The sequence below is a fragment of the Salvia splendens genome, chromosome 4 (genome assembly GCF_004379255.2).
Source record: "Salvia splendens isolate huo1 chromosome 4, SspV2, whole genome shotgun sequence".
Taxonomy (NCBI): Eukaryota; Viridiplantae; Streptophyta; class Magnoliopsida; order Lamiales; family Lamiaceae; genus Salvia; species Salvia splendens.
This window is the reverse complement of record NC_056035.1, coordinates 13,654,575-13,671,097: the sequence shown is the minus strand read 5'-3', so window position 1 is coordinate 13,671,097 and position 16,523 is coordinate 13,654,575. Positions and strand designations below refer to the sequence as shown.

At 41.3% G+C, this 16,523-nt stretch overlaps 1 protein-coding gene across 1 annotated transcript; it reads right to left on the bottom strand.

The window, feature by feature from the left end:
* Positions 1 to 2,617: 2,617 nt before the first annotated feature.
* LOC121800688 lies at positions 2,618 to 5,035 on the bottom strand. Its single transcript, XM_042200205.1, has 3 exons — positions 4,654 to 5,035; positions 3,150 to 4,277; positions 2,618 to 2,934 (listed from the first exon to the last, which is right to left on the bottom strand). The coding sequence occupies exons 1-2, from the start codon at positions 5,033 to 5,035 to the stop codon at positions 3,511 to 3,513; spliced, it is 1,149 nt and encodes a 382-aa protein (XP_042056139.1). The 3' UTR covers positions 2,618 to 2,934; positions 3,150 to 3,510.
* Positions 5,036 to 16,523: the final 11,488 nt, after the last annotated feature.

Sequence of the window (16,523 nt, the reverse complement as noted above, 5' to 3'; positions counted from 1 at the left end):
AGCTTGTTTCTCAGCTTCAAGAAAGGTTGCTGTCCAAGTGGCTTAGTGAATATATCTGCCACTTGGTCTTGAGTAGGAACATGCATTAGTTCAATATCTTTGTTTAGAACTTTGTCCCTGACAAAGTGAATATCAAGCTCAATATGTTTAGTACGGGCATGCAAGATAGGATTTGAGACTAGTGCAATGGCACTTAAGTTATCCACCCAGATCACAAGTTCTGACTTAGTTGAATTTTCAACTCACCAAGAACAGAACTAAGCCAAGTGACCTCAGCTGCAGCATGAGCCAAGCTCCTATACTCAGCCTCAGTACTAGACCTAGCCACAACAGTTTGCTTCTTCACACACCAAGAAATGAGGCTGCTTCCAAAGTAAGTGCAGAAATCAGTAGTTGATCTTTTATCATCCAAGTCTGCTGCCCAGTCAGAATCAGAAAAGGCAGACAAGAAACCATTGGACTTGTGAATTTGAATTCCAAAATCTGAAATCCCTGAAAAGTATCTCAAGATACGTTTGACAACTCTCCAATGAGTATCAAGAAGTGAGGCCATGTATTGACTCACCTTGTTAAAAGCATAGTTGATATCTGGCCTAGTGATGGCTGCATATTGAAGAGCTCCTACAATGCTTCTGTACAGTTTAGCATCAGAGACTGGTTCACCAACATTCTTGCTTAGCTCACAACTAGAAACCATGGGTGTATGACAACCTTTTGCACCAGTCATGTTGACCTTCTTCAACAAATCTTTGATGTATGCAGATTGACATAAGTGAAGTCCATGCTGAGTTTTAACAATTTCTACTCCAAGAAATTGATTGACATCACTAAGATTCTTAAGAGAGAAATGAGCATTTAACTGATCAATTACTTTCTCAATGGCTGCAGGACAGTTTCCAGTAACTAGCATGTCATCAACATAGATTAGGAGATAGATAGACTCAGAACCTGATTTCCTGATGAACATTAAAGCATCAGCTTTGGATTGAATGAAGCCAAGTGTGATAAGTACTGAGTGAATGGTGAAGAACCAAGCTCTGGAAGCTTGTTTAAGGTCATAGATAGCTTTATTCAACTTGGAAACTAGATGAAAACCTCCCTGCTCAAAACCAAATGGCTGCTTCATGTAGATGTCTTCTTTTAACTCACCTTGAGAAAGAAATTATTTACATCCAAATGTGTAATATCCCAACCAAAAGTCACAGCAATTGTAAGAATTAGCCTGATAGTGGCCGGCTTGACCACTGGACTAAAAGTCTCGGTGAAGTCAAAGCCAGGTTGTTGTGAAAAGCCTTGAGCTACAAGTCTGGCCTTGTGCCTAGCAATTTCTCCAGAAAGGTGCAATTTTAGCTTGAATATCCATATACATCCTACAAAGTTCTTCCCAAGAGGCAGAGCAGTCAAGATCCATGTTTTATTCTTGAGAAGAGCAGTGAACTCAGCATGCATGGCAACCTTCCATGCAGGCAAGAGTAAGGCCTCTTGAGCTGATCTGGGAGTGTAATATGGAGAAATGAGCAGAGTATATACTTTAGGCTTGAAGATCCCAGACTTGGACCTAGTAGTCATGTGATGTTTGGCAGGAACTGGATCAGCAACAGGATGATCACTCAAAACAACAAGAGAGTGTTGATTGCCTGAGACTGAGTGTGTCAGTGACTGAATGATGAGAGTCAGTATGATGAGAAGAATTTGAGAAATGATGAAGTGAGATGAGAAGAATTTGAGAAATGATGAAGTGGAGATGACTGAGGTGAGTCATCACTGGGTAGATCAGCATGAGGTGATGGAGGTGAAGTAGGAGAGGAGACAATTGGAGTATAGATATCAGCTGGCAGTGATGTGCTTACTGGTGGAGACAGTGTGTGAGAATCTGAAACACCAAAAGAGAAGATCGAAAAATATGGGAATACTTTCTCATCAAAAACAACATCTGTAGAAATGATCACCCTTCCATCAGGGAGAAGAACCTTATAGCCTTTGTGAGAACCACTGTATCCCAGAAATATAGAATTCATCGATCTGCTGTTAAGCTTTTGCTTGTTATAGGGCCAGAGAAGAGGAAAACATAGACAACCAAATACTCTTAAAGCAGAATAGTCAGGCTCCTTTGAATACAATTTCTGGAACGGAGAGACATTTCCAATGATCTTGGAAGGCATTCTATTTATCAGAAACATAGCAGATATAAAAGCATCATCCCAGAATTTAATAGGAAGTGACGACTAAGCCAAAAGAGTGAGACCAGTTTCCACAACATGTCTATGCTTCCTCTCAGCTAATCCATTTTGTTGAGGAGTATATGGGCAAGAAATCCTGTGAGATATTCCATTTTCCTTAAGAAATGAAGTTAAGCTTTGGAATTCTCCTCCCCAATCAGATTGAAAACTCTTGATTTTTGTTTGAAAAAGATTTTCTGTCAAAGCCTTGAACAACTTGAACACATCAGAGACATCACTCTTGTTTTTCAAAAGATAAATCCAAGTGAATCTTGAATAATGAGACATAATATTTATAACCATTTCTTGAAATTACTAGGGTGAGTTCAAGGGGAGAATAAGCTATTGATTCAGAAAAATTGTAAGGAAGTCTGTGTGCTTTAGAGATGCAACAAGAGTGACATAACTGGGTTTCATTCATTGAATCAAACGAGACATTACAACTATTGAGAACACTTTTGACAATATCTAGAGTAGGGTGTCCTAGTCTATTGTACCACAAAGCTAAAGCAGGGTCAGCAACTTGATTTGAAGTAGCACTAGGTGCTGGTATAATGGATCTGACACTGTGTATGGCTGGACTGCCTTGATTGAAAGGAGTGGACAGGGAAGTGGTGGAGCTAGAGCTTCTCTTGATTGGTGAATGGTCTACTAGAAAATGGTACAACCCCTTGTCAAAAGTTCCCTTGAGCACGATTTCCCGGGTTCCCAGATCCTTGACAAAACAAAAGTCGGGATGAAACTCAAAGAAGACAAAGTTATCCCTAGCAAATTTTGACACACTGAGGAGATTCTTGGTTATGCTAGGAACATGTAGGAGATTCTTTAAGGTAAGCTTCCTATTGAAACTAGAAGAGTGAGGTTTTAAAATAGATTCACCAATATTAGAGATAGCAACAAAAGATCCATTTCCAAGCAAGAGACCATTACCTCCTGTGTATTCTGCACCGGTGTTGAGGTTGCTTAAATCACCAGAGACATGGCGAGTGGCTCCAGAATCTGGGTACCAACTAGTTGAAGCATTTGAATCATAGCCAAACTCAGGTGGTGCTCCAGTGCTCAGATATGGAGGAGGCCTAGCTGCAACAGAATGCACCAGGTGTGTTGATGGACGAAAGAAGCCATGTTGCTGATTTTGAGCATTCCCTCTGAACTAAGGTTGCTGCGGCTGTAGAGGGGCATAATTTTGCTCAAATCTGTGCCAGCATTTTGCTACAGTATGCCCAGGTTTGTCACAAAGTTGACACACCACCTTGTTGTTTCCCCTGCTATAGCCTCTTCTACCTCTTCCTCATCTCTGATTTCTTGCTCCACATCTGCCACTTCCAGAATCAAACCTGGTGTTGTATGGAGTGAAATCTTTCTTTTGATTTGATGGTTGCATCAGATTCAGAAGAGGTTGTGACCCCTCTGTGCTGGAGGAATGAGATCTCATAGTCTCCATCCTTGACTCAAAAGTGAGTAGAAAAGCAGCATCATCACCTAAACTCCATGAGTCTGACCTTGAGCTGATTGCACACACAGCCGGATCATATTCTTGTCCCAGGCCTCCAAGAATGTGCATCACTTGCTCATCTTCAGATACTCTGCAGCCTACTGATCCAAGAAGATCAAAGCAGTTTCTCATCTTTCCAATGTACTCACTCATGGTCAGAGAGTCCTTCTTGAGATTCTGCATTTGCTGCCGATATTGCATTATTTTAGCTGTAGATCTGCTTGCAAAATTGGTCTCAAGGGCACTACAGATATCCCTTGCAGACCTCAGGCCAACCACCAAGCCCAGAGCTCCTTCTGAGAGTGAAGAGAGCAGCCATGCTGCAACTCTCCTATCTTGCCTCTGCCATGAAATAAACTCATCATTAATGACAGATCCCCCTTCTCCCTCTACAATAACAATTGTCTGGGGTGGAGATTTCTTTTCTCTATTCATAAATCCTTCAAGCCCATATCCATAGGCAGTGACATCAACTTGTTGTTGCCACATTAAGAAGTTTGCATCAGTCAGCTCCACTGATATGGGGGCAGCTGCTGTGCATAGAGAGACGGATTGTTTTGACCCTGAGCAATGCCTCCAGATGTAGAGCTGGAGCTTGCCATTTGTGGAAAGAAAACAAAAACGTAGAGAAAGGGGGTATAGTGACAAGATCAAGAAGATCATGCACTGATACCATGTAAAGAACTAAACAAAACCATGCTAAGAAAAATGTAAATGGACATAACTCAAAATAGATGGTGAAGAGCCTCTGCTATGGTTTCATTGATTGATTAACTTACAGCCAGATCCTATTACATATACTGCATATTGGAATGATCTAGAAACTCTCCTTAATCTCCATAGTACAAGGCAAATCATACTTTAACAACGTTAATCAAAACTAACTCTGCAACGATTCATTCTTCTTTAATCCACGTATCAACACGTCTCTCCAATTACAAGTGTGGTCCTCTATCTTAGCTGTCTTGCTTGGCTTGTCCTTGGCTTCAGCTCGTGGCTCTCCTTGCACAGCACGTGCTTCAATCTTCTTTGTCGCATTCGCATCGAAGCAACGTACAGTGAGGTCCAGTGGCTTGACACCTTGGTCCACAGCTTGATCAACTTGGCCATTAGGACCATGATTCATGGCTTGATCAAGTTGGCCGCCATTACGACCACGATCAACACGTTTGATCGATGGCGTGATCAAACCATCTCGTTCAACACACTTAATCGATGGCTTGATCAAGCCATCTCCTTCTTGGTTGATCAAGCAAATCTTCTTCTCATGCATTGATGGCTTGATCGATGACTTGATCAAGCTAATCTCCTTCTCATGCATCGATGGCTTGATCAAGATCTTACTTCTAACAGAGAGAAAATAGTGTAAATAGTGTCAGTGGATTGCAAGACCATTTTCTAAAAAAAAGTGTATTTTAAGGGAAATGCCTAAATAAAAATAATTAATACTTGTAAGGGATGATATATCGAATGAATATCCTAGTTTCAAGACGCTAAGAAAATATTAATACTACAATTAATTTTTCTTCAATTAAGCACTAATTGATAGTATGTATGATGGTAATTTCAACCACTAAGTTCGCTTTATCTTAGTGCTTAATAATGGGCATGATTGGATGTTTGAAATAACATCATCAGTGCTTATAATTGAATGAAATTTATTATATTATAATGTTTTCAATTTTGCAATAAATAAAATAATGACGTATGAATGAACCAACATATTGCGTCGAGCATCCAAATTGATGTTTATTTGGGAAAAAAGGTTCTCAAATTTATTCAGAAAAGCATAGCAAAACGAGTAGACAAAGTCGTGATCAGCAGTGGTCGTCAAGTCGAACTCTAGCGGCCAAAGTCGTGACCTTAACATGTTCACCAATCACCATCCCTCTCTCAAATTGAGTATTTGAATTTATGCTATTTCAATGGGTTTATAACCCGATTAATTGATTACTTATGTTACTGATGTACTTATATTCCTATTTTCAGGATGCTGAATTTTTATTGTATTTGTGAAATGTGAATGTCTAGTTTTAGTCTGATCATGTAAATTCATTCTATCTTACGGTATTTTCGTAATGGTGAATCGGTATAAGGTAGTTTTGATGTTATTTATGCTACTGATTTGCTATAATGTTAGTTCATAGTCATTTTTATTTATTTGTAAGGTTAATGGATACGTTTCTTTTGCTGATGCCACACAGAAAAGGATACCTTCTCTCTGTTATTTCTTTTATCTCTTTAATTAGTTGGTTTTCATTTCAATTCTAGTTTATTAAATTTAATAGAGTAGTAGCTTACCGCAATATAATAGATAGGCTAAATATATAAAAGATTCTAAGGTCGAATTTATTGGTGGAGTTGGAGGAATAATGAGAGTATTTATAACCCTCGTCCACAACAATAAAACAAAATATTACGCAAACCAAAAGTATAATCATTGAACTATAGAAGGAAAAAACTTGATTTAGGATTCAATCAATTAAATTTGGCTTGATAATTTGTATTTTGAGTTAAAATGAATTTGATTAGAATGCAGTTAACTGTATATAACCCATGTTAAAGAATTCTTCACTGAATATTCATATTCAAGATCATACTTCTAGGGAATATGTAACTAAAGGTGGTTCTCAGTCCAAGGTGATTAGAGCATCCACAACGGCGGCCGTCCCGGTGGACGTCCGCCATTAGGCAGCAGGGAGGCGGACGCGGACGAGGACGTGCGATGCGGACACCGGAGTTCCACGGCATTCCGGGGACGTCCATCTTGACGTCCGCCATTGCGGTGACATGACGGACGTCCCGGCAGACGTCCCGATTTTTTATTTTTTTTAAACTCTATATATACGGCTCGTTGAACTTCATTTCATTCACACCACTTGTTTTAACGAGTTTCTCTCTCTCTACTTTCATTTCTTTTGAAGATAAATGGAGCACTTCGATAGTGATTCCCCCGCCACGAGCTAGTCACAAACGTCGACTTTTCCAGTTATAGTCGGGGAAAATGCCGGCGGAAGTGCAACGATATCCGGGGTGATGCCCAGAATGGCGCCGATGATGCCCCAACCCCATATGGCTGGGATGATGCCCGGGTACTACAATATGTACCCCTTTGGTGTGGGATGATGCCCCAAATGCCCGAGATGAGTGTCGCGATGCCCGGGATGATGCCCCAAATGCCCGAGATGATGCAGGGCATGCCTGCCTCTGCGGGGGGAGCATGCAGGGGGTCCCCCAATCACCTGGGGACAATGTCTATCGCCCCTACATGGATCTATTGTCGGGTGATTCCCCCCCAGAGTACTCCTCTGGAGACTCAGTTCACCGGCATCGAGACTTTCTCTTTTTAGGAGTTGGGGCTATCTCTGGTCAGGGATTCTTCCACTGAGATGCCATCGGCGGCAGGGAGGACGTGGAGGCAAGGGAGAGGGAAGGGCAAGGCCACTACCTCGTCTGTGCGTGCGGGGAACGAGGGTGGGGAGGGGGCCGAGGGGGAGGGGGAGGAGGAGGAGGAGGAAGCCGGCAGGAGAAAGAGGACCATCTGGAGCATAGAGGAGTGTGTCGCCCTGACGAAGGCCTGGATCAGTGTAGTCGAGGATCCCTACGTCGGGGCTAACTAGCATATCGACATAATGTGGTGGCGCATTAGCCTAAGCTACCTCCAATTCAAACCGCTAGGTGGGAAGCCTCACGGTGGAGAGCAATGCCCGAAACAGTGGGAGCGGCTGAGGAGACAGCTCAGCCGATTTACCGGCATCTACCAAAACAACCTGCGCACGGCAACCAGCGGCATGTTTCCGCCGATGATGTGAAGCTTCTGTCTCACCAGCACTACCCCGATAGTGAATTGGGTTTCGAGGATTTCAAATATTGGGAGGTCTATCTTGTGGTGCAGACTTCCGCCAAGTTTAGTTCGGGTGTTGAAGCTGGCTGGCCGAAGCGGACGAAGATCAACCCCTTCGGGGAGTACAGCAGCAGTGCCAATTCCCATGAACTCTCTAAAGCCGAGGCAGAGTTCTCGACCCCTCAATCCCGCCGCCGTCGCTCGATTTGGCAAAAGTCTGCGATGCTGATGGCTAGGGGAAGCTACAGCGGGTCCGGACCCGAGGTCCAATCGGCAGCTCCTTCCGCAGCTTGATCCTGAGCTCCCCGCACTCGCCCGCATACTGCAGCATGATTTACTTTTAATCACCATGGAAAAGTGGCTTTCAGCGACTGATCCCTTATACAAGATTATGCTGAAAGATGTCATCGACAGTATGCGGTGCGATTTGGGGATGCCACCCCTGCCCAAGAATTACGACGGGACTGGCGGCGGGGACGACGAGGAGTGAGACGGGGGCCGCATTTGTCGAAGTTGTAGGTTGTTTTTTTTAACTATGTATTTTTTTTAATAATTATGTATGTTTTTTGTTTTAAATAAAGTTGTTACATTTTCTCCGTATTTGTGTCGAAATTTTAATTCCGTAAATTGTTTAATTTGGTGAATTTGTGAATTTTTATTATTGTGGGAAGTTCGTCGGGATTTGTGCAGTGGGATGTCCTTATGACGTGGCAGGAGGTGTTTTTGGGAAGTTCGTCGGGACATCCGTCCCACTGTGGATGCTCTTAGGTGATTCGATTTTCTAGAAACAAATGAAAATTAAAAAAGAAAATGATTTTAATGTTTGGTTTGATGACTATAGTTGACTTGAGTAGTTGAGTATGTAGGACTATATAATATCAAAAGATGTTATATATAGCTTTTAATGTTTCTTTTCAAAAATGGTTATTTAATATCGAAAGATGTTTATTGGTGGTTTATGTAATGGGAAATAGATAGTACAAGATTTAGAGTTCATATACTGAACTGACTGTTTCCCTCCGTCTATAATTTATAGTACCACTACCACTTTGCCCGTGCATATTATAAGAAATGTAAATGAAATTGAATGGAAAAAGTTAGTATAATGTATATTATTTTTCTAAAAACACATATAAAAAAGAAGTGATTCAACTTTCTTGGGACGGAGGAATATTAATATTATTCTGCAATGTGAGTGTAATGATTTAATGGAATGTGAAACCCACTTATCCAAAATGAAAAAAAGTAAATGAGACATGGACAATCTGAAATGACAAACAAATGTGAACATTATTTCGTGGACAAACGGTGTAGTTCACACCATAAAGCTAGATTTGAATATGCAAAATATACTCACTCCGTCTCATAAAAACATGCGCACTTTTCATTTTCGTCCGTTACATAAAAATATGAGCATTTCCATTTAAGAAAAGTTGTCCCTAACTCATTACTCATAAACATTAATTTATTTACAAATTATACCACTACTAATAAACGTCCATTACAACTTATTATAATAATAATGTGGGTCCTACTATTTACTATATTACTTTAAATATAAATATTTTTATTGAACGAATGGAGTACTTATAAGTCAATAGGACAGTGTAATTTATGTTGTTAGTAGGGATAGTGTGACAAGATAAGATTATCAAATATGTTTGACCGCAACAATTCAAGTTATTTGTTTCCTTTTGAATTAATGTTTCACTTTTAAAACACATGTTGGGTCCTCAACTTCCACAATCTAAGGCAACTTTCTGGAGATGCTAAATTGGTATGGTTTTAGCAATGATGAAATCGGTCAAGTTGTATTGAATACGCTAAAAAAATATTCAAATAATATCTGCACCAATTCAGAATAAATTGGTAAATGTATGTGCGACTGAAACCACACTTAAAATATTACTCCAGATGAAGTTGGAGAAAGATTATATTCCATAGAGGTTGATGTGTCTCTAGATTTCTCAACGAAAGAACAAAGGTACTATTATAACTATTAGCTATGTGAACAAGAATGAGACTATAATAATAAAATATATTTTTTTATGGGTACATAAATTTAAATTTAAAAACTGCGCCACGGAGGACCGAACATGAGAATTTTAATAAATATCTTTAATTCATGTTAAAGAAACTTCATATTTTTGAAATGATAAATTGAGTATGCATTTATTGAGTTGGAATTATAAAAAAAATTCACAACTAGGTGTGGACTCAATTAGGGCATCCACAATGGGACGCCCGATGTGTGCCATCGTCCGCGGGCGCCATCGTCCGCCCCATTGTGGGTGCCCGCCATCGTCCGCGCCCTACGCCCACGCCCGATGCATCGTCCGCGGTTGAAGCGCGGACGATGGCCTATCGTCCGCGCCATTGTCCGCGTCATTGTGGGCTCGGCGGACGATGGGCGCGGACGATAGCCTATCGTCCACGCCATCGGGCGCCCCATTGCGGGATCGGCGGACGATGCCACGCGTTTTTTATTTTTTTTTTCTATTTAAACCTCGTTTCTCATTTACTTGTTCATACGAACATCTCGTCTCTCTCGTTTCATTCCTCTCTCACATTTCTACCTATCTCACATACCAAAATGAACCACGACGATGACACCACTATTTCTAGCTCCTCGGAGTCGGGTAGTTCGCACTCGGAGATCTCGGCAGCCTTAGATGCAGCCGTTGAAGAGGCCATGGTGGAATGCTTACTCTAACTGCAGCGCGAGGAGGCGGCGGAGCAGATCCGCAAGCCTATTCGACATCGGACGTCTGTCCGACGCGACCACGCAGCAGCTCACCATTGAAGACTATTTTGCCGATCAACCACGGTGGGGACTAGAGATGCCCACCGGTTCCGGTTTCGAACCGGAACCGTGGCGATTTCCTCGAACCGGAACCGTCGCAATTCGGGTCGCGGTCCGGTTCAGGTTCCAGATTTTTTCGAACCGGAACCGTCACCAAACCGTAGGTTCGGGACCGCCGGTTCGGGCACGGAAACCAAGGCGTCAGGAAGGGGGCCGAGGGGCTGCTTTTCATGCGTGAAAACCGACCGGTTTCGACGGTTTTTAGACCGGAAACCAGCGGTTAACCGCCGGTTCAGTGGATTTTGGTGGCGGCGCAGAACACAAGGCGTTCGGGTGCAGCTTTTGGCAGACGGTTTATTGACCGAACCGGCGGTTTTGTCGTCGAAACCAGCGATTTTCCGCCAAAATCGCCGGTTTTTCCAAAAATTCAATTTTTTTTTCAGATTTGAAATTCGAATTCTTCCATTTTCCCCCCATTTTTATCTATAAATACCCCCCTCTATCCTCATTTACATTTACCCCACTCTTGTGTTAATAAGAGTTTCTCTCTTCAATCTACCAATTCTCTCTCTTTGTCTCCAATTTATCATTTGTGCTATTGTGCTTCCATTTAATTACTCAAGTGCTACTCTTATTACGCATTGTTATACACTTATACTTGTTCCCGTAGTTCTATAAGTTGTCTTTCTTTCTCAATTGCTAAAACAAAAAATATATATATTATTCCATATTTCTGCATTTCTACTATATATCAAGATGTCTTCATCCCGAGAAGGTCGTATTGATAAGGGAAAGGGAAAGTCCAAGAGGCCATCTCGGAGATCTGTTATTGATGAGATTTCTCAAATGAACATGGATGCGTGGCAGGTTAATATTTATTATCTACTAATTTAATTAATTTTGAATTACATTACATTATTGTTCATAATTTTATTTGATATTTACAATACAAATATTATTTTGTAGAATCGAGAAGAGCAAGATATGGCACATGCTATTGCTCTCTCTCGCTCTCAATCCCAAGGTGATTCTTATGTTGGTACCGGTAGTGGTGCTCCCGGTCGTGGTACCTATTCTCAACAAATTCCAACCCCTGTGAATCTTGATGAAGACAACGATGATGATGATGATGACGACGAGGAGGGGGAGGAGGTAGAAGAGGTTCAAGAAATGCCACCCCCACCACCACCAAGGAGTCGTCGTGGCCGTAATCGTGGTCGTGGACACCATCCTCAACCTCCTAGACCAGTTGAAAGGTCTTTAACCTCAAACATCATGGTGAAACATTTCAAGATGGTACAAGATAGTAACGATCCTGACACTTATAATGTGTATTGCAACTATTGCGAAAACGTATACACATTCTGAAAAGGTGGAGGATACGGTATATTTACCTGTCACATGGAGAAAGCGCATCCGGTCGAGTTTGGTATCGCTCCAACCCAAACTCAACTCAACTTTCAACATGTAGTCGGGACCGGGAGTGGGACGGGTTCATCCCAAACATCAGGTATGTGTAGCAATACTCTTTTGAAATATGATCACAAAAATGCTCTTAATGTGATGTCTAGATTTACCGTTATGAATAATTTTCCATTCAATGCTTTTGATAACGATGCTTTTGAGTTGAGTATGCGACAATTTTATAATGCCGCTGCAAGAAAATTGAGTCAAACTTCTATGACTCGAGTTGTTGTTAGACAATGCATGGAAAAGAAGGTGCAATTAGGTACGTTTATTGTTAACTTAGGGCATAAAGTTTCTATTTGCTCTGATGTGTGGACTGATTGTTTTTGCAAAAATTCGTATATGGGCATCACTGTGCATTTCGTTGATCACAGTTGGATTTTAAACAAATGTTTGATTGCATTTGGTGAATTTCCCGCATCACACACTGCACAAGCAATTGTTCAATTGATCATTCAAGTTTTGAATAAATTTCAATTGATCAATAAAATTTTTTCCATTGGTTTTGACAATGCTAGCGCTAACACTGCTAGTATAGATGAACTAATCAGTGCATGTTCTCCTGTTATTGATGGCAAATATTTTCATGTGCGATGTATTGCCCATATTTTGAATTTGTGTGTTCAAGATGCGATCGATTTGTGGTAAAAGTATGATCCTATTAGAATTGCTGTGAAGTTGATTCATAACAAAGCTCCTATTGGTAGAGCTTGCAATGCAGATACACCAACTTTTGTTTGGATGTTTCAACTCGTTGGAACTCGACGTATAATATGTTGGAGTCGACTTTGAACCACATTGAATATTTATGTGATTTTTTTAGAACTTGCCCTCATGTTCCTTCTGATTTGCTTTTGATACCCGCTTGTTGGGACCACAGCATGGATTTGTTTTGATTATTCCGCGCTTTCAAAAATGCCACTGTTGAGTAATCCGGTGTTTATTATCCTACTTCTGTGGGCGTTTTGGAGCATTGCATGTATGTGGCCATTGGTTTTAAGACATGTGTGAAAAATACTCAAGTTGAAGGCTATTTTGTTTTACATGGTTGAAAAATGGTTAAATTATTTTGCCTGTATTCCAAATGTGTTTTTGATTGCAAAATGCTTGGATCCAAAGTGGAAGTTGCATGGTCTTTATAAAATTTTAGACATGTATTATGGTTGTTTGCACGATTTGGATTTTTCTCAACTTCGCGAAATGGGCTTGACAAGAGGAGAATGCTTCGAACTAAGTATTCCGGATGTTGATGAAATCAAACTAAGGTTAGATAGTGCACTTCGTTCTCTCTTCGGAATATGAAATGCGGTATAACACCGCTCACCAGGTACGTGCTCCTCCTAGTCCTTCCACATTTGATTTTGGTGGAGGGAATTTTAGCAATGTCATGATTGATCCAGACGTAGTATCACAATTGCAAGATCTATACGGTACTACAACCAATAGGACTAGAGCGACTAGTGAGTTAGATATATATTTGGAATCGCGCTCTATTTTTCAAGATGTAGGTCCTCCTACTCAACAAATTGACGTCCTTAATTGGTGGGGAACACATGACAAAGAGTTTCCGATACTCTCCATCATGGCTAAGGAGATTTTCGCCGTTCCCGCTTCCACCGTCGCCGTTGAGCAAGCTTTTAGTGTCGGCGGTTGTGTCATAGACGACAAATGGAGCAATCTCTCCGCCAAGAACATGGAAGCCACTATGTTACTTGATGATTTGGGCAAAGGCGGACATGAGAGCACAAGAGCCGGATTTCGACTTCAGTGTAGAGAGTGATGGTGAAGAATTTTCCTCCGATGGCGATGACAAGGTCAGAAGCGCGAGCACTCAACAATAGCAATGACGGGGGGCGGTGAATGGCGAGCACGACCGACCAAAAAGGTAAGCAAGGTAAGAGAACTACGTGGGCTTTGATTCCTCAATAAAATTGTGGATACGTAGTCAACCCAACTTAAATTTGAAAAGTTTAACTTTGAAAGTGTAAGTTGAGCACAAGCCCTTTTCAATTTTTTTCACCTCATTTCATGTTTTTTTATTTACGTTCCGAGTCCGACGACACTTGTAAATCATATTACATTGTTGTATGTTGTATACTTGTATATGTATTGTAAATTGTAATGTATCGTTGTCCGTTACAACTCAAATTCAATAAAATTGATATCATTTTCTTCGCATTCGTCTTATTTCTATTTGAATTATACATTGTCTTGTTCCAATTTATTGTATAAATCCAAATTTCAAATTAATAAAAAAAAACAATCGAACCGCGAAACCGCCGGTTTTCGAACCGGAACCGCGTAAACCGCCGGAAAACCGGCGGTTCCGGTTCCACCTTCGACCAAACCGGAACCGGCGGTTCCGAACCAGAACCGGCGGTTTTAGAACCGTGGGCAACACTAGTGGGGACCGACTGTTTTCTGCCGGCGGTTTAGAATGTCGCGTTACCTATTTCTCAGCATTGTCCGAACATTATCGTCATGTGATGAATACTTCACGTATCAGGAAGACGGCATCGGCAGACCTGGCCTTACACCATTGCAAAAGTGCACGGCTGCACTCCGTCAGTTGGCATACGGCACCACGGCGGACATTTCGACGAGTACCTCCACGTCGGGGAGACAACAGGCCGGGAGTGCTTGAAGAGATTTTGTAGGGGAGTTGTGGAGGCCTACGACGACACATATTTGGGCAAGCCGACTGTCGCTGATTGCCTGGGCCTGATGAAGATGCACGAGACAGCGCATGGCTTTCCTGGGATACTAGGGAGCATCGAATGCATGCACTGGGAGTGGAAGAATTGTCCGACGGCGTGGAGAGGCCAATTCACTAGTGGATACAAGGGCAGCCACCCGACTTTGATCCTCGAAGCCGTCGCTGACCATCGGCTCTGGATCTGGCATGCGTACTTCGGCTTAGCCGAGTCGAACAACGACATCAACGTCCTCAACTCCTCCACCCTCTTCGCCGAGCAATGCAACAGCAACGGCCCGGCCATCGAGTTCACTGCCAACAGGCGCCGATACCACATGAGGTACTACTTGGCCGATGGCATATACCCACGGTGGCATGTTTTTCTGAAGACGATCAGCTGCCCAATGGGTGAGAAGAGGGTTTTATTTGCGCAAAAGCAGGAGTCGGCGCAGAAGGATGTCGAGTGGGCATTTGTTGTGCTCCGATCACGGTGGGCCGTTGTGAGAGGGCCGACTCGTCTTTGGTTCAAGGAAATCATCGCCGACGTCATGTATGCGTGCATTATCATGCACAACATGATAGTCGAGCATGAAGGTGGGAGCATCACCGAGTGGAACGATGATGACGGTGCATCTAGCTCGTCCAGCACGGCGACCGAGCCCACCGCTAGAGGATTGCCGTCGGGCTTCGACGAGGTTCTAACTAGACAGGCCTCAATGCGCAACCAACAAGACCATGCGCAACTCATGAACGCCATGATTGAAGAAGTGTGGGCCCGTAACCGTCGTCGTTGAGTTTGCGTATTTTTTTAAATTCTTATTGTAATGTATTAATTTTTATATATGAAATGAAGTTTTTCCGAATTTTTTGTTATTTAAATATTTAAATAAAATAAAATGCATAGGGCGCGCCTTAGGGCGCCCCATTGCAAGTGGGGGTAGGAGGATAAAACTGCTGACGTGCCGCGCTTTAGGGCGCCCCATTGTGGAGGCCCTTAATCAAGATATGAGGGGTCATTTTTACGAGTCCACCATTATGACATGTCTTAATGCAAGAATTTGTTCTCTAATGTCAACGTCGTTACCCTTTATCCACAGTACTTCTCATCCATTTATGATTTTAAATCAATAGTTTTAAACTTTTGTAAGTGATGCAAGAAACATGTTTCTCTACTACTCCGAATTAAAGATTTGACAAGTCATTCATAGAATATGGTTTAAATGATGAAAAATATAATTTTTTATTATACTTTTTACATGTAGAGAAAATATTTGTTGAAATAGTATTTTTTGCACTGAAATTTGTTTAAGTAAGAGGTGTGAAATAAGAAGGGAAATAAATGTTTGAATGAAATTTTGATGGTATACGTACACAGAGTCAAATGTTCGCTAATGATTTCATAAAAGAATTTTGAATTGTTTTCAAGAAACGATTACTTGTAGGAATCAACTGTCGTGTACAATAATAGAAAATAGGTGCTACTTAAATTGTACTCAGTATATTTTTATATAAGAATTGCTCAAATATAGTTATCTTGCTACATTAAATTGTAAGCATATTAAAGAATTGTTTAAATATACTACTAGTTATCTTTATTTTTTAATTCCTTCAAAAAAATTAAATTTTCCATTTATGTCACGTTCTAAATTCAGCCAACTAGTTTCGTTCTTTAATCCAACCACAATATACATGCATGGGTAACAAGCATCAATGAAGGTCACGTTTACAGTTAACGAAATATAGAGAAGTATAACATAATTTTACTCGTTTAGGCGCCTGAAAAGTTCTCGGCAACTTACATTGTTGAGTTGTTCTGATTTTGATGTGTTTGACTTTAGTTTTCCCATTTATTAAGACAACTAGACCATTTATCTGGCACGTTATATACGTGCACATATCATTGAACTATACACGTATTATTAACTCCAATATAGTAATGTCTAAAAAATTTGAACATTGACTCGTTCACCCCAAATTCAAAAAAACGAACATAGATAACG

What these genes read in the sequence shown, in the direction of transcription:
- LOC121800688 (XM_042200205.1), bottom strand. Translation starts at nt 5,035, where the DNA reads ATGCATGAGAAGGAGATTAGCTTGATCAAGTCATCGATCAAGCCATCA. An exon ending in TAAGATAGAGGACCACACTT is followed by an intron (nt 4,278 to 4,653) that starts GTAATTGGAGAG and finishes GGCATTGCTCAG; the next exon opens with GGTCAAAACAATCCGTCTCT.